Genomic DNA, 19182 nt, shown 5'->3' on the forward strand with positions numbered 1-19182 from the left:
CTCATCTTCACTATTTACTCTGCGGAGAAGCTGGGGTGGGGTCACACTCGTGTTGATCTCATCATTATCTTCAGACAGAAGTCTGCTCATGACATCGGAAGTGCTAACGTCTCTCTAGGAACTTTCTATGCCTCAGATCGGGGGTGTTTGGATATGTAGGTACTGATGATAACCATGCAGTTAAAATGACTATTGAATTGATATCATACTGATCAATTCAGATAATATGGTGTTAATAATTGATATTACCAATCACTGTTTAATAATTTACATGTCTCAACTTTCAGTCTGTAACTATCTAGCTCATTATAATATATTTCGCATTTTATTATTTTTTTTCCACATATTGAGTTGAATCAGTTTATGATCGATGTGATAGATAGCATGACATTATACAGTCACTAGATATTGCAAAAAATATTGTTATTGCGAATCGATCAGTTCAGACAATGGATTATATCACATTATTGGTTAGAGCAATATTTGTAATATGGGATATACCCGCGTTTTTGCCGTAGGATTTCTGTATTAACAGGTGGAGGGCTCTCATGGATGTTTAATTGTGAGAGCTTACTCGCTTCAGATGGTCTTTGAGTGAAGGGCGTAGACATTGTTGTGCTCCAATCAACTTGTGTGGAATGTCTTTTGATGGAGTAATGCCCACGAGCCAGTGAGGAAGGATCAAAAGGTTCAGGGTAACAATGCACGGGCCGACACATGCGGCGTCACCAAGACTCAAAAGACAGCTGCCCCCGCAGAATTGAGAATCACAGCGTAGTTGTGTGTCACTGCCGCTGCCACTCACACAGGGTCAGCATTTCATGTAACGCACCGTGAGATGCGAGATAACAACGGCTCCTCATCCCCTGAACCTCACTCTCCCAGCTTTCTCTGTGGAGTGACGCCAACTCTTTGACAGTGCCAAAGCCGGAGCCCCACAGAGAGCAGAATTGGAGGGAAAAGAGGAATGCAGAGGCAGGTGTTTGTGAAAAATGAAGAGATAAAACCTCATGAGAGATTCAATCAGAAAACCCTCGCCCGGCTGTGAGAGAAGGATGGTGGTCATAAAAAAAGAAGTTTTAAGGGGGAAATGGAGGGGATGTTATTTAAGTTAACTCAGTAAAGTGACCTATATAGTTTGAATATGGCGGGCACTATAACCAGAGACATTAACATAACATTATAAATAAAGCCCACATAAAAGTCTGAGAGAGATGAGCTGAAGCTTAAATATAGCAACTAACCTCAACATGTTCCCTGATCTTAATGCATATATACTGTTCATGAAATCTAGTTAATGATGCATATTTTATTAATAACTTAAATGAAATCCATGAATTATCACTATGTAAGTATTATTATTATGTAAGTGCATCCTTTAAATTAACTTCTCAGCCGACAATATGTGAAACCTGTAGTTTGTGCATTCTCTAAACAAGCTTGTTTATTAGTCTCTGGGCTGTGCCAAGCTAATCTTACCTACTGCAGCTTTGGCAGCAGTTTTACCATAATCAGTTTGGCACTTTGTCTTTTTTAATCAGGGTATCTCCTTGGATTAGCTCTGCAGTGTAAAGCTCTCTGATGCAGCGTTTGTTTCTTATGGTGCCAGTTCTGCTGTGCGCCTTCCCCTGAAGGAGCTGGTCATTAGCAAGGCAGCTAATATTTCAGCTCATTTAACTGCTGTGTATCCTGGTGGTCCCCCCCCCCCCCCTTTGGCTCTGCATCTAAGCCTCTTTGGATTTGTGGTTTTTGACCCACTCCCTGTGGTGACTTTATTTTGTGGTTGTGGGTCACTGCATTCCCTTGAATCCAACATGTGGATCCAGCATTTTGCAGGTGAGGTGCAGGATTTCTCTTTCCATGATGAAAGTTCGTGTTCACCTTTGCTCCCAACTAACGTGCAGCTGTAGAGTGCTCTGCATTCACTCCCACATAACTCCTTTTTTTATTTGACTTCAATGATCTGACATTAAGTAGCGCTCATAAATTCTCTGCCTTTTGGGCTGGAGATTTATTTGTCAACTTTCACAACATTTCATTTTAAATTCAGATTTATAGAACCCCTGTGGCTTATCATGTGGGCCCCTGTTGTTGCTCATTGGTACTTCAAGTGCATTCCTTTGCAAAGAGTCATCTCTTTTGCATTCGCATGGGGCCTGTGTCTTTGCTGTTGTTTGACAGGACCAACGCACAACTACAATATCAGATGCACCAATCTATGTTCCTTGCCCTGTGCTGTGGACAACAATTATCCACCGCCTGCCACTCTATTTCAGACCAAGATTTGTTTGACTCTTTTGAGAAGGAATACCTACAGGACAAGTTATTTTACGAGATGCTCACTTTTGTTGTTTTACTACTTTTGTGAAAGTAAAAAAGAATCGAGTGGATCTGGAATAACACACTCGTATACGGGAACCACTTTGTAAACATTCTTCACACCTGAGCCTGGTATTCGGTTTATTATTTGTCAAGAAGAAATAGTGAGGCGGAGTACAACATAAATAAAGGGCCGGCATGGCTTTCTTGCCTAGGGAATGAAATGCAATAGCTGATTATTACAGCTAACTATGATGGGAGGACCACCAGGGTGGTGACAAGTGATGTAGCTGCCTCCGGGGTGAGACAAAGGTTTACATATTACACAAGCAATTTAGATGTTTTCTAAACATGTTGCCAAGACAGTGGGAGTTGGCAGCTTCTTCCTTGTTTAGGTTTTATTTTTTCCTCTTTTACTCCATTCCCCCACCCCCACCCAAGCCTTGAATTCTGCGTGGATTCTGTGTAAATCCGGGATCCGGGAAAGAGCGAGGGGACAGGGGAGCAAAAAGCATGGACTGAAGTACTCTGCACTTTTGTGCTCTCTATGAACTGTGAGTGAGCTAATAAATTCTTTCAGCCACTCAGCGTAGCATTCACGGATATCCCCCAAAGATTACACACACAAATCACTGCACAATGGAGGCCACCGGGAGGGCCCGGGCGTCACAGGGGCCCCCGACCCTGAGGACAAGCGCACATAACCAGGCTGGAGGGAAGACGGGGTGAAGGCGGGGGGTTTGTAGAGGAGGTGCAGCTCTACCCAGAGTCAAATGCTTTATAATGGTTGGTAATGGTATATTCAAGGAGGCTGGTGAAGGTGTGAAGTGAAACAGGCGAGGGTAGAAAAAGAAAGAATGAGAGAATAGCAGGGGTGTGAAAGGGAATGTGATGGATAAATAAAAAAAGGGATTAGAGAGGTTGAAGAATTAAAGTGGGTAGGGGGGTGGTGGGTGTGTGAGGGATTGCATGTTAGTGGTCTTGGTGATGATGAAGATGACCGAGGGGGGCGACTCCAACCCCACACACAGGCGAGCAGAAGCCGTGGAGGGACATAATTAACTCCTGGATCTTTTGTGTTTCTCATCTGACTGCAGGGCGGAGATGAAAGGGGCCTGCTAAGCCTGGTATTCCACCCCAATTACAAGAAGAATGGCAAACTCTACGTCTCCTACACCACCAACCAAGAGCGCTGGGCCATCGGACCACACGACCACATTCTCCGTGTGGTTGAATACACCGTTTCAAGGTAATGGGAGAAGTGTGTGTGTGTATGTATTGCTCAAATGTCTGAAAGGGCCCAAAAACTTCCACTGCTTCACTGTCTTCACCAACTTACTTTGTAATGACTGTGAATTATTATAAACAGCACATGCAAAGTGCACTTTTTCTACAAAAAATGATAATATGCATCTATATTACAGAACTATGATACATACATTTGAATGCATTTTACAATGTGTTCAGATTGCATCGATCCGAGAAAGTGAAGGAGAGGGAAACTTCTCACACTCTTTTCAATATTTTTTCATCAATAGTCTCATTCCTGGATAGTGAAATGATTAAATAGGTAAAAACCCTCATGCAAGCAAGATAAAGAGAAATCCCTCTGATCAGAGAATCCTCGAGGGAATGTTGTTTAAACCAACAACATTCATTAGACACAGTTTTTACTAGGAACCAGGTTAATCACAGTAAATAGAAAAGCTTCAGCAATACACAGAGTATTTTTTTCTAAAGATGCAATGAAAACAATTTCCGTCTTATGGGGATTTAGAATGTAGGTCAAACGTCCCAGCGAGCTGACTCTCACTGCTGTGCTGAAATACGTGATTGCCGTTGTTTTGCAACACGCAGCCTAATGACAGTAGTGTTTTGCCTTTCGCCGTCTTGATGCTTCACACACCCTTCACAATGACCCGTGATTTTGAAAACAATCTTTTCTCACGAACGTGTTTAAGTGTTGCATTTTAATTTTCATAATCACAATTGTATGTTTGACTTAATGGTCTAATCTTAAATTATAGTCTTGGTGCGCAGTCTTTGTGACTGCAGTCCTTAATTTGAGGTTCCAATAGAGAAATTACAGTTAAAGTACTTGATGGTAGTTACATTTTCTTATTTTCTTTGGCAAACAGCTTTTTTTAAATTGCAGGAGTAACCAACACAACACATCATGTAATATTTGCTGCTGATATTGTGAAGCCAAATCCACACTTTGCTCAAAGAATTGTGCAACATTTTGAAACCGCTAACATCTTCAGAGTTTCACCAACACACTCCACCTTTTTCCTTAATGAGGTATCGCATTAGATTCAGACTTAATGTCTCTTGTTAAAAGTTGGATTTTCTTTCGGGGTGTGATGTCAGCCTTTTCCCACCAACACCAATTATTTTCTAGTGTGTGCTCATGTGAGAAAACATTTCTAGTCCTACATATTTTACACCATCACATTTCTTCAGTGACCTTTCTCCCAATTGAGCTGCAGTTTTGAGTTAACTGACACATACTTGTTTTAGCGTGACGACAGAACAATTGACAATGATGTGTTATGTTTTCCTCAGGAAAAACCCAAACCAAGTGGACACCAGGACAGTCCGTGTGCTAATGGAAGTAGCAGAACTGCATAGGAAGCACCTAGGAGGCCAACTGCTGTTCGGCCCTGATGGTCTCTTGCACATCATCCTTGGAGATGGCATGATCACCCTAGATGACATGGAGGAAATGGATGGACTAAGGTGAGACCACAACTCAAACGATCATGTATGAATGCTGGAGTGTTTTTTCTAAAATCCCAAGATTGAATCCTTTTCTAGCTTGAACCATCGTGAAGGTTTTTTTTTTTTTGTGTGTTTGAATACAGTGATTTCACAGGGTCCGTACTCAGGGTAGATGTGGACACGGACTCTTGTACGTCACCATATTCAATACCGCGGGACAACCCGTATTTCAACAGCACCAACCAGCCACCTGAAATCTTTGCCCATGGATTACATGACCCAGGCAGGTGAGTGAAACACTTAAACGATTGAATTCTTTAACAGATGCTCCTGGGAAAAAAGATGCTCTCTTCAAACCTCAGCTACAGCCATGTATGCTCTTATGTAAATGTCCTACATTGTAGTTAGCTGGTGTTGTCCCTGTATTGATTTCCTATATTCTGTACTGTAGGTGTGCAGTGGATCGTCTTCAGACAGAAAACGGCACTGTCCTAATCCTCTGTACAGATGCCAGTGGCAAAAACACAACATCAGGAAGAATTCTGGAGATCATGAAGGGGAAAGATTATGGTGAGTTATCATTGTATTGACAAGTTTGGAGTCGGAGTGAATTATTTTTTGCGATGTTAATGCAATTCATGATAAAAACATCTGAGTGCAATCTTCTGAGTTTTGTTTGCCGTCATTATGTCTTGCGAAAGAAATGGTGATCTATTAACCTCTTGGGTAACTTTTTGCATTTATTCAGCTCAAAATGACATGTCTTTACAAATGTCTCTCGTTTTGTGAGAACATGGTGTTTTGGCAGCGAGTTCACAAGATGCGCTGGGTAGAGTGCAGAGACAGTAAAGTTTAAATGTGAAAATGATGTGATCTCGTACAATTCCCCCCTTGTGGAGATCAGATTTGCCAAGGGAATGTGAGGATTTGTCCACAAGTAAGATTTAAAGCTGTCTACAACAGTCACTGTCTAGATTTTGGTTTCACATTGTTGAAAACGCAGCTGAGAGCGGCCCAATTCATCCCACATTGAGAGATTAATCAATAACACCAGTGCCTTGACAATGCCTCGCCTACAAAGAAAACAAATTGTTGCGATTTGTTCCAAATCACACTGGGTTTGTTGGTTATCTTTTCCACAATGAGAGTTGATTTGGCATCACAAATGCATCTCTCAACCTTGATCTCTCACTCCCATTCAGTGTTCTGGATCTTGTCACAGACCAACCTCTCACTTGGCAATGTCCTTGATTTAGCCAGTCACCCAAACTCCAAAGGGATTTCAGTTGGGGAATGAGAGCCCCAAGCCTCGGATCATAAAGTTTTAAAAGCAGCGAACCTCCATTCATATTTCCCCCTGCCAAGACTATTGTAATAAAAAACGTGCCACGTGGCCTCAATATCACGCTTGTGAATTCCTGTGCAACTTAAAACAAGATTTACACTTTTTTCTTACAGAAGTGAGTGTCTCTAATTAGGAAAACCGCACTCTAGACATAAATTGTTACAAGCATTTAAGAAAATCATAATATTATGATTTTGCTTGATGAACTTTATAATAAATACATTCTATCTCAGAGGGATGGGATATTCTATGACGAGTCTGGTAATGTGTGCATTCACGAAAAGCAGAGGGATGATGACAAGCGGCTAAATCAGACCTTTACATCCCTTTCTTTTAGAAAATGAGCCCTCTGTCTATGACCTGCAGTCCAGTGGGGGGGCACCACCTGTGGGAGGCTTCATCTACAGGGGCTGCCAGTCAAGAAGACTGTACGGCAGTTATGTGTTTGGAGATAAAAATGGGTAAGTAAGAAAAGGGTTGACTATTGAAACTGCACTGATTAATAATGTAACATGATGTTGTATGTTGGGAAATCTTCATAGACCTCAATGTGTACTTTATGGTAGAAAGCTGGTTCCATTTTGTATTTGATATATTGTACTAGCTTAATCTAGTGGCTATTGAACTCAAGCACGAGATGAGGCTCATGGCCTCTGGTGTTCAAGGTTTGATACAGTATGTGTGCATGAGATTTACTGACAATACAATGGCTGTAGTAAATGACCCGACCCTGTGCGTTTTGGTTTCCCACAGTAACTTGCGGATCCTCCAGAAGTCTGTGTTGTCAACATCAGCAAGTGGTGAACAGTGGCAGGAAAAAGCTCTGTGTGTGGGCTCCGCAGGCTCCTGTGGCTCGATGCTCGTGGGACACATCTTTGGTTTCGGAGAGGACGAACTGGGTCAGTGCTGCAGTGATAAGAAATTTACACAGTTATAAAAAATGTTTTGTTTTCAATCTCTTCCTGTAATCTCAGTTTTGCTCTCTATGCATTTTCTATCTTTCTTTTATCTTCGTTTTTGACTTCAAATTACAAAACAGTGGATGTCAAAATCATGTAAAATCCTGGTTTAGAATTTGTTGAGTATTGATTAATTGTTTGTGATAGAAACATGATCGTAGAACACCCAACCAACAAGAAGACATTCAGAACAACAGGGAGACCAGTACCTGATTGACTTTACCTCTGTGGCACATTCCCAACAGGTTATTAAATAGTATAAACGTCCTTAGGGATTAATTGTCATTTCCATAAGATAGCAATAATACTGCAAAGACCCCCTTCTTGTATCGGGCCACCTACAAGGCAGTGTTTCGCGGGGGAGGAGAGATGTGTTACAGTTAACCTGGAGGCTGCAGCGATAAAATAAGATGGGGTGAGCTGAGGTGAGCGGGTCAATATGATAAACAACATTTTCAGTCAGTTTAACCCCCACCAGACACTGAAAGAATTATTAACTGTCAGCCCTGGTGTTTCTGATTACAATGAAAACCCGACCTGGATCACCGACACAGCCATCAGAACTGTTTAATCACAGTGTCTGCCACGAGTTATTATTTTTTAGTATTATTTCTGCAATTGATCATGATTTGCGACCGGTGGAAGGATGGTGGAGGGGATGAGAAGGAGTGTGTCTCAAAGTATGGGCCCCACAGACACGTGTTTACAATTTGTCCTCTTATGGAATTTTCCTCGCAGGCTTGTTCCTCATTAAATTATATGCCTGGTTCCCAGTCATGAGTATCCAATTGTCCCATTAAACTATTTTTTCAAGTCATTTGGCAAGTGCGGCATTGCAGAAGCTTCAGCTACACTCGCTTCTTACGGTTCTCCTCACATCTTTGTATCCTGAGTCCTTTTTTTCTCATTCTTGTACGTTAACTAAATTGATGTTGAAGTGTTATGCACTTATTTGTGACCTTAAGCTTGAGGTTAATCACCAGGAATTATTCAGCACGTTACAAAGAATGCTATGCAAATCATGCAGATGGATTTTGTGACTCGTCTGTTCTTCTTTTTTAGGCGAAGTCTACATCCTGGCAAGCAGTAAAAACATGGCACAGTCACATAGTGGGAAACTCTTCAAGTTGGTGGATCCCAAAAGGTACAGTCAAAGAAATACTAATTTAGTTTTTTTCCATATAAATTTCTTAAAAGTCTCTTTGTCTTTTCAAGTTCACATCTTCGTCAGCGTCTTCTATGTGTATGACATCTCTTTTTCATCCTTGCATTTATATATTTGTATCACTTTTAGTTTTGTTTTGCTTAGTGTTGTCCATGTTCCCACTCACTCACAGTGAATCCTCTTGATAATTATCTCTGGAGACCCTCCAGAGTTCAGTGCAGGTCTGAAAGCAGCTATAGAGTATATGGAGATCTGACGAGGATCAAGGAGCCATGGATCGATCAATAATAACTTTTCAGAACAGTAACATATTATCTTGAAGTCTTCACTTCTCACACATGCCCCCTCCCTTACACACATCACCAGACCAGAACCTCTCTGCCCTTCACACAAGTCATCACATCACCACCTGCTTTGGCCAAAACAAATGCTGCCAATGTTCATTTTGGTTACTATTGGCTGCTGTTTATTTTCAGAGCATTTGACAGCAGGGTTAATTCTGCTGAGAGTAAGAGAAATATAAAGGCACCTGTTGTCAAGCAAAGAGACCGCCACTTTAAGCACATGTTCATACTTATAACGCAGTGCACATCTTATTTGTCATCGTGTGAATGGTGTTAGTCTCTGAGTTGTGTGATCCAGACCATTTCCGTGCAGTCTTGTGCTTAATTAGTTGATGTTAAACCACTGGAATGTGTGCAGGAGTGCAACTTCATAATTCAAATGTGTGTGTGTGTCTGTGTCACAATATATACCACATGCATCACACTATTAGAAATTATTCCCATAATGATGGATCTGTAAACTGTTTGTGCAAAGCTGAGTACATGCAGAAAACATTTGTCACTCAGGACCTGAAATATGCAGACGGGGCATGAATTCATCCCACATGACACAGGAGGGATGTATAAGCTTTTCTGTCTGATATATGACTGGCAATAAAGAAATCACTGCAAACATAGGCAGACTTTGTAATTGAAACCAATCGCCTCTTAGATTTAATGCTGCACCCCCCCAATATTCATATCTTCTTATCAGAACTATGGTGGGAAGTTGACAGAGTGAGATACCGCAGGGCTAGGACCATCTGCTCAGGTCGTTGTGTGGGTCGTGCCCAACTATGAACTCACTAGATGCACAGGAAAAGTCCCTAATGAATAATATTTCTTCAGGCCGGATCAGATTTGATTAAGAGAGGCAGATAACGAAAGAGAAACAGACTCGGAGAGAGCGAATTTGCATACCTCCGAATAATAACAGAAACAAATCCACAACTGATTATTCCTGGGTGACGACAGTGCCACCCAGGCATTAACACAATTAATTACACCACAGATGTTTCAAAGGGGCCCTGGTGGCTCCCTCCAAATTTATGTTTTCTGGCATGGCCGTTGGATGCATTTCTCCCGGAGAACAATTCTTTCCACCATCAGCTGGACTTGTTTAGTCTGTGTGGACCCTGTGGTGTTGGATTCTTGACTCCTAATACATTCTGGCTTCGTTATTAGGATCTGGTTACAGGGAGGATGGAGAGGGGGTGACAGGGGAGAGTAAATGGGGTAGCTAACGTGTCTGACCTCAGCACGTTATCAAGTCTGGTGGTCCTCCCCTTCTTTCTCTTCCAGACTGCCGGGACATCTGGACCCTACAACCTTTCTCAGAAAGAGGTTTGTTTTAGAGTATGGTGGTTTTTGTGGTCAAGCATAGCATCGAGCGCTGTGTTTTGATCAACTGTGTTTGGGAACATAGAAGAGGGGGGGGAAGGAGGAACTGTGGGGGAGAGCGGTCGAGGCGAACAGGGAAACATCAGCCATAAAATCCCTCAGCAGTGTTTGTGTAAACATGTCCTGACCAGATGACTTCATTTCTAGGTATTTGTTTGTCAGTTGGAGTACCCCTCCAATAATAAATAGGCCACCATGCATTTTGAAACACGCTGAATGGTTGTGGTGTGAGGGTGTAGGAGCAAGAAGGGAAAGCGAGACAGATCCCGGGTGTGGTACAGCAGTGGGATAGAAGTATCTCAACTCGTATTATCTCCATGCGATGACCTGAAGATGTTTTTAAGGGTTCAGAATAAGACTAAAAAGTTTAGATTCTGAATTACCAATTACAATGTGAAGAATGAGCTGCCTTTGTTTTATTTAATGCAAAAGACGTTTGTTCAAAGTAAATACAACATAAAAAGGATTAAAAATAGTCTTAATATCATAGGTAAAATATGTTAATATATAGATTTTGTTTGTTTTGTTTCCTCTTCTTCCTCCATGAGCCAGCAACAGTACTTGAACGAAGCAGTAGCCCTCAAACTCAGTAAAAATTCAAATATTGCAGGCAGGCATTCATTGGCAAGTTTGGACGCTATTCATTCCCACTGAGTCTGCATTTAATAACATGATTATGTATACAGTGAGAGCATTATATTTATGCCAGAAACAAATAATGCAAGAAAGATTTTTTTCTTTTTGAGAGAAGAAACATACTAACAAACAATGACATGATGATGCAGCACAAGACAGGGATCAATTTCAGTCCCTCTGTGGATAAATAATACACCATGGGAGCCACGTAATAAAGTTACATGTTTATAATATAAAGCTAAAGGCACATGTTGCCCTCCATCCATGCATGGACAGAATCTGTCTTGCTCTGACTGTTGGTCCTTGGCAGTAGCTTAATGTTAATATGTATAAAGCCCAAACCTCCTGCTGATTTCTGGTGTGAAATGCAATTTGCTTTTCTGTTTGCTAAAGCCCCTCTCAAGAGAGGAGAAGCTTTATCACGATGGACTTTTCACACATCCAGGTTTTGTCAGCTGCTGGCTGGACCTATTCAATTACATCGAGCAGAGGCCTTAAGAAGACTCTGAACTTCATATAAGTTCCAGGGATCTTTTTTAAATTTTTTTCATAAACTGCATTAGGCATGGAAGTCACAAGTCATTGGATCTGCAGGAGAAGGAGACTGCGGGTGCTCGTTTGTGGATATATTTATCTGTATGTGTGCCTCTCTGTATCTTACTGTGTGGGTGGTGGGTACACGCGAACATGCACATCTGTGAGCGTGTGGTATGCTAGCTCCCAGCAGGCCGCAGAAAGAAAAAAGAAGCCTTTTCTTTATTTTCCGATCCCTCCTAAATCTTCCTACATCTCTGCTGTGGTCCTCCCCTTGACAAAGCTGCTTGCCAGTCCCACTCAATGGCCCTGGCTCCTACAATACACAGTAAATTTCCTGCACAATTAAAACAGGGAATGAAGCTACAAAAGAAGCCCCCAAACAATGGAGTCAGATGACAAAACAGCAAAAGAGACCACACTGGGCCGTTTGATTAAGCCATTGTTGGTGTGCACAATGTACACCACTCCACAGCCCTTTTCTCACATATACCTCGTGTCAATCAAATAGCCCCTGCGAGCCAACAAGCTAAACACACGCACACACGCGCGCACACACATAATAATCAAACATATCAGGAACAAATTTGAGGTGGAGCACCCACACTGCTCCGACGGCACAGACCAGAATGTGTGTTAAGATCTGTTAATGTTTAGCTATGACCAGGACGGATTTCAGTTCTTTATCCGTAAGAGCTTCTCTATTTCTCTGTCTCAGCTCTGCAGTCATTCCTGAACTCACACACTTTACTTGCTCTCCGCTCTATTTTCATTTTAATTAAGTCTGGATTTGCAATGAATTTATCACATTTTTTGTTCTCCTCGTCATCTCGCTCTCTGTCAGTGTAGCCACCTCGTGTGTGAGCACCGTCGCCCTTCTCCCACTCCCTCGCTCTCACACATACACCACCCCTCCCAAAGTTGATGAATTCCCACAGTGGCTGTTGACCCAGCTGCCTTTGTCAAGTGGCGCTACCAGCAGGTGCTGTTTTCACAGCCACCCTGGCAGTCGTACAAACTGTTTAGTAGCGCTGCTGACCCCTGCCTACTATTAACAGTGTTAGCTACAGACCCCCCCAATCCTCCAGGGACTCTTACTCTTTCTCTCTCTCCCTCTCTTTCTGTTTGCTTCCCTCCTTCGCTCTTTTTTAACTACATGCAGCCTGCAACAACAAAAGCCAGTGTGGATGGAGTCTGGAGTTGGGTGCTGATGGGAGCATGGGAATCGACACCCCCCACACCACCCACCCGCCATCCTCCAAAATTAAAGCAACTTTAACGCACACAGTCACAGTCATGTCACCGCAATCAGTCAGTGAGTCTGTCAGAGCCCTCGCAACACATTTATCAAACGGGGAAGTGAACACTCACTCAGTTAAATAAATGCAGTGGTCATTACACAACGTTGTAGTTACACTCATTGACAGATTCTGGAGGTGGAAGCTGGAATCTGTATCTTTCCACAAAGTCAAATCTGTACAGTAGGTAGAACACACAAATATATCTACTGTACTAGTAAAGGTCAGACCAGGTGAGAGTGAGAGCATCTAGGAGTGATTCTCACACACACATAATACAGTTAATGAAAGACGGTGCTGATTTCAGCCCTGGTTGGAGAATGTAACCTCCACCTGGTTTTGGTTTCTAATGCTGATTGACCATTTGTTCTGCATAGGGGAGCGTTGAGGCCCATTCTCCCATGAACTGGGATTACATACATACAGTAATTAACATCACTGCCCAGTGCCTCTCAGTCATCATACCAGTATCAGTCTACAGGACTCCCTATATCGTGCCTGTGAGAAAGATTTCGTGTTAAGCAAATAGTGCCTCTTTAGCTGTTTATCTCAGTACAACAGAATCTTTCACTATACAAATCTATATTTCCTCTTCTCTCTCGTCCGCAAAAACACACACACACACACACACTCACACACAGACAAATGTGTGTGTGGCCGATGGGCAACAGGCGGTAACACACGCTTCAAATTTGAACTTGATTACGCAGCCGCGGTATTAGTTCCAGATTTGTAGAGCGTGATATGAAATGATTCAGTTTCAGCCCATTTGCTGCCGTGCGTGTCTGCATGTTTGTCTTAATATGGAACGATCACAATATGTCTCTGTGGTGTTCAGACTTTACGCACATGGCGTGGAGATGTGTGTGTGAGTGTGCATTTTCCAAATCATGTTTATATCTGTGGCAGCCCTTTGTTGACCTTACGCTGTGTTTTGTTCTTCAAGAAGGGCGAAATTAGGAAAACGTGAGTGAAATAAAAATACGGGTATTACCCCAGCTGCAGTGTTTTGATTCATCTTAAACAGTAAATTCACAATTGACATGTTATGAATTTATCAGATCTAGGAAGAAAATATACACATTAGAAAGATATAAACACATCTTAACTTGCTGCAACGATTTAAAAACGTGTATGTCTTAGTGTTATTTGTCATTTAAAATTGCTATCCCATTTATAACACTTTAAAATAACACATACATTCTTAGAAAATTGTTGTCCATAAAGCTTAAGGTGAATCCTTGCATATCATCTGAGATTATAACCTCTTTTTTTCACCTCCCCTCCTTTATTTTACACCTTTAAAGTTTTACTGAATCCTACTTCATACAAGAACGTCTCAACTAGTATCTTTGCCTCATTCTTGACTGAACTGATCGAGCTTCAGTGGCCAGTTCTCTGAAACACTCGGCCTTCACTCGACACTGCTCAAGCTGTGAACGATCAACTGGTCCTGGTACTTCTTATCTAAGGGTATCAGTTGTCAGGCAGGTCTCAGAAAATGTTCTTTCTTTTAGAGCACCCACTCCACTGAAACAGCGGATATGTGTCAGAAGTCCTAAGGACAGCTACTGTGGCAGCACACTCCTCACCTCTTATCTTGATGGACCTATCGGCAGCTTTTGATACCTTTCAGTAACCTGGTGTCTGTATTCTCCAGTATGGGCATCTTGGGCAAAGTGCAATGTTTTTTGACAAGTATAAATTACCTTATTCCATCCCCTCATCTATAGGGGTACCCCAAGGCTGGATGCGAGGGCCCCTTCTCTTTCCAATGTGCAAAACTTCCTGAGGTCTAATTAACCACTCGCATGGCTTCTTGTATCACTACTATGCAGATGACACCAAGTTTTATCTCTTATTCCCGCCTGTTGACCCCATAGTCTCTGCAGAACACATCTAAGAAAACGTCTACTAGGTCCCAATCTTACAGACTTATGCTTGTCACCTGACATGGCTATCCCTGCACATATGAGCCAACTAGAACGATCCACTACAGCGTTTGGGGAATAGTTACTGGAGTTGGGATCTTCTGAACAATATTGTTCAGCAGTAATATGAAAATAAGCCCTCATCCAGCATGTGTTATTTATTACCAGGCCACTGATGTCCCCTCCTTCTTTTTAACCACTGTTGCAGGCCTCACGCACCTAAGGAGTGCCAGCGTCAGGTGGAGCCTCCAGAGCTGCTGATGACAGCTTGTTCCAGACACTGTAAGAACGGACACTGCACTCCGACTGGCAAGTGCTGCTGCAGCCCAGGCTGGGAGGGACCGTTCTGCCGAGTTGGTGAGTACCTTGAAGTGTATTTTCTGGACAAATCCACAAGTTATTTTCCAAATGTGTAAATGAGGTTTAGTAATACACAACATGCACAGAAGGTCTGCCAAAGTATTTCCTCTAAATCATCAGAAACTTGACCTTTTGGGTGTCTCTTCTCAACTTTTCCTATTTGCCTTTTAATCACCTCTGTTTTCCTCTTCTCCCTCCATGTGATGTAGCCAAATGTGAGCCAGCCTGCCGTAATGGAGGAGTGTGTATGGAGCCCAACAAGTGCCTGTGTAAGAGCGGCTACTCCGGCGCCCAGTGTGAGAAGAGTGAGCGGGGTATGCCCAACGACCAAGAGAAAGACGGTATACTGGACCACATCATTGACATGACCTCGTACCTCCTAGATCTGACCAGCTATATCGTATAGGGGTGCGCAGAGGGGGGCTGCTCCCTGCCGTCATCCTCAAGTTGACACAAATCTACCTACCACCACCAGCAGACTCTAAGGAGGTGTCATTAATATGGCCTCTTATCCTCCCTCACACCCACAAAGGCATGTATACATAACATACAAATACACACAGGATCCCGGTCAGACTTCTTTTCATCCACATCACCAAACCAAACTCTTCCTCTTTTCGCCTATAAGCTACTAGCTCTTGAGCACCAGGCCTGGCATCCAAGCCGTGTTCATATGCTAGACAGACCTGCAGACAGCAGCGAGATGATTGACAAGCATGGCCAAGTAATGGAAGTTCCACTAATATATTTCCTCTCTCGTTCAGCAAACGTCCGCACACGGCCGCCTCCACAGGAAAAATAACCTCCACAGGAATAAGACCATTTTAACCCAGGACTTTGGATTTTTTCAGGGGCCGTCTTTTGCCTTACTCAAGAGCCCCCCAAAAAAATGGAGTTTGAGGCATTTCAGTGGAGACAGTAGATTGTTCAGGAAGAGTGGTGTGGCTCAAGATCCAATTTGTGTTCTTGGTCTCTTCAAAAGCCTGCAAAATAGATGTGTACACACAAAACACAGACTTGTAAGGAACCCCAGCTTCAGCTGTAAAACGCTGAGAAGTCTCTGAGAGTCATGCCTCAGAGCCCACCGTGCTCAACTATTCTAAAGGCACTAACACAAGAGGGATAAAACCATGTTGTCTCACTTTTGATGTTGTATTTAGTTTGCGGGCACATTGTCGTAAAAAGCTATAACAGTATACTGTGTGTATACTTTGTTTGGCAACACTCTTTTGCTATCAATGTACAGAATAGATCTACAACAGAGGACTGTTACCTAATGCAGGAATCGGAACGACTGAGTGAGAACATTGTACTGTGTCAACGCCAGTTTCATACAATCTGAATGGAGTCATTAGCTCCCATGCACTGTATTCATTTTTGTTTTATTAACTTTATTATTCAAAATGAATTTAAACATTTATTAAACAAGCAATGAGAGTAGTTTCACACACACGCACACACACACAAACAGACACACACACACACACACACACACACACACACACACTAGAACAGGTATGGTTCAACAAACTCCTTCCATGGTGTCCCACACTGAAACTGAACCCGGACTCAAAACTACAAAGGGAAGAGGTAGCGCAGTGATGTATATTTCCAATAGAGCTTACCTAAGTACTACTTAGCATTGCAAAAAAAAACTATAGCATTACTATTGTTATCATAGAGGAGGGTTTATTTTTTTAAGCGTAATAATATATGGGAGAGAATGGTGTTTATAGAAAGCAGTTTTACACTAAGCTTGTCAGTTCATGTCATTTCATGTTGTACTTATACATATGCAGCTTTTCAATAAGAAAGACACGTGAGGATACAATTCTTTCTACATCTGTTTTATTCCAATAGGAAAGTAATGCATGTCTGTGCCTGCCTCGAGTACTTCACAGCAGTTGGCTGAGTCCATCTAATTCTTTCCCCCTGACACATGATTTTATTACGACTGTCAGAAACGTGTCTTTGTTGTGAGATGTTCAAAGATGCTGTCGGGCCACCAAGTCACTGTGGAAGCAGCTCGGAGTCGGAGTCAGATCTTATCTGTGCAGAGCAGATTTACCTGAGGGTCTGTCTAATGGAGATAACCCTGACAAAAATGGCAAGACTGAACATTTCCCTCAGAAAACAGTTAAACACAGGCTGGGATTGTCTGGACCCACATCAATGTGTTAATTAAATTCATGTAGAGCTATTTACATGCAGCAGAAACACATGCATGCCCATGTTTACCTGGAGACTAATTACAGATCTTATAACCAACTTTACATTTGATCCTTTGCCATTTCAAATTCCTTTAAAAATATACTTCACAGAACCATCAAATATTGTATTTATTGGTTTGAAGGCAAATACTTTAGCTTCTGCTTCCTCCCCGACTTTTATTTGAAAAACTGTTTCCAAGTATGATTATTAATTGACGCTCATTGTCCATAAAAGATGTATCTGTTGTTCATCTCCCGCCTCACTTTTGTTTGCTGAAATAAAACTCTACCTGGTCGAAATGAGTCAAAATGGAATTCATGCTGTAAAATGGAAAATTATCCTTTTTTTTTAGCACTTAATGTGAAAGTTGCATTGTAGCTGCTGAGACGGCGTGGTGTGAATAGAATAACCATTTTCATTATTTAAGTAGTTACACAAATAAAATAATTATTTAAGTTCTCTATGTTGTTTTTACATTGTACTGTATGTGACCATTTTTTTATTCCTGTATTGTAAATAAAACTAGGGATAACTTTGTTTCTCTTCAGAAATATCAATATGTCTATTAAAATTTATAGCATGTCTGAAAAACGTTTGTCTCTTTTTGTTTGGGCTTTAACAGTGTTGCTATATATATTCATAGTTTTATTTAGTCCTTAATTTCCTAAAGATTTTTTCTCGCAAATTTCCAGGAACAAACTTCGCAACCAATAAAATATTTGACTTTTTTACTTTTACTTCATGTTAATTTATTGTTGAAGACTTAATTTTCTATAGAAAATAAAATTATAAAAAGTTTTAGGACAAATTTTACATTGCGGATGTTCAGTTCAGCTTAGACTAAAAGGCTTAGTTAATTAAACAATTTGTTTATTTTCATTATGTTTTTAATTTAATAACATGCTGTTTCATGTTGGAAATTAGAAAAATAACAAAGCGTTGTTACCACTCAGTCCTAACACTTTGAAACAAAAAAATTTCCCTGCTTTTTGAAGTTATGATAATCAGGCATTATATTAACATGGACCTGCGTCAGCTCCTCAAAAGTTGTAAAAAAGTAAAAAGATTGCCCCCTGTTGGCTGGTTGCAGTATAGGTCATATAAATGCACGTCTCATACATTTTTCTCGAAGATGCTATCTGTGATTTAGGTTTAGACTTTAGTTATCTCTCATCATTCTGTGGTGCTGATGTAACAATTAAGTTTGGTTTTAATTATGCTATAATAAACGGATGAAACATCATGATTGACACCTCGGCTGACGCATGATTGGTCGAGCGTGTGTGTGTCAGAGGGACCTCTGGCTCCAAATGACGTGACCCTAGCATCCGGAATATTTTGGCTATTTGGGGAGGAAGATCTTTATATGGACAACGTGGCTCTATGCAGGGAACTGTCGGATGACCAGTAAGTCAGCTGCAACATTTCCACTGATGTTTGTTTCCCCTCCAGCCAGGTAAAAGGAGTAAAGAGAAGGATGTTGAGAAAATGTTGAAGTTAAACGAGGGCCAATGTGGCCGCAGTGCCAGGACTTCTCCCTGTACTGCAGCCTGAATGGAAAAAAGCTGCCTGCAGATTGACAGCCCGGTGATGGCTGCTATGTCGTCATGCAGCGTCATGGCATCGCTCAAAGTTTAAAATGCTAAAAGAATTCCTCCTCCCAAGTGGAAACTCTCCACTTTGTTTTGCGGAAGTACGCAAACACGTTCATGCTTGGAGGCGCGCACACACACACACACACACACACGCAAGAGCCACTGCTGATGGCAATATTAATTTCCTTCTCAAAATACCAATGAGGCTTTGTGTTGTATAATGATAGTGAGTGGAGACCACCCACCTCACTCAGCTCTCTCACTCTCTCTCTCTCACACACACACACACATACACACACACACACACATACTGCCATATTTAGAGTAATGCAATACTAAGTTGTCTATGCACTGTTCCGATCCAATCAAAATTGCATAAAGTGG

At 41.7% G+C, this 19182-nt stretch overlaps 1 protein-coding gene across 1 annotated transcript in view; it reads left to right on the forward strand.

The window, feature by feature from the left end:
• hhip (hedgehog interacting protein) overlaps nt 1–17740 on the forward strand; it is a 31430-nt gene extending 13690 nt beyond the window's left edge. The window contains exons 5-13 of the mRNA XM_062387536.1: nt 3417–3568; nt 4885–5058; nt 5184–5327; nt 5492–5610; nt 6723–6846; nt 7139–7284; nt 8407–8488; nt 14841–14989; nt 15202–17740. Coding sequence (XP_062243520.1) covers nt 3417–3568; nt 4885–5058; nt 5184–5327; nt 5492–5610; nt 6723–6846; nt 7139–7284; nt 8407–8488; nt 14841–14989; nt 15202–15398 — 1287 coding nt within the window. The 3' untranslated portion in view covers nt 15399–17740. The remainder of the gene's footprint in view (nt 1–3416; nt 3569–4884; nt 5059–5183; nt 5328–5491; nt 5611–6722; nt 6847–7138; nt 7285–8406; nt 8489–14840; nt 14990–15201) is intronic.
• Nucleotides 17741–19182: the final 1442 nt, after the last annotated feature.

This window comes from Platichthys flesus, chromosome 5 (assembly GCF_949316205.1).
Source record: "Platichthys flesus chromosome 5, fPlaFle2.1, whole genome shotgun sequence".
NCBI lineage: Eukaryota > Metazoa > Chordata > Actinopteri > Pleuronectiformes > Pleuronectidae > Platichthys > Platichthys flesus.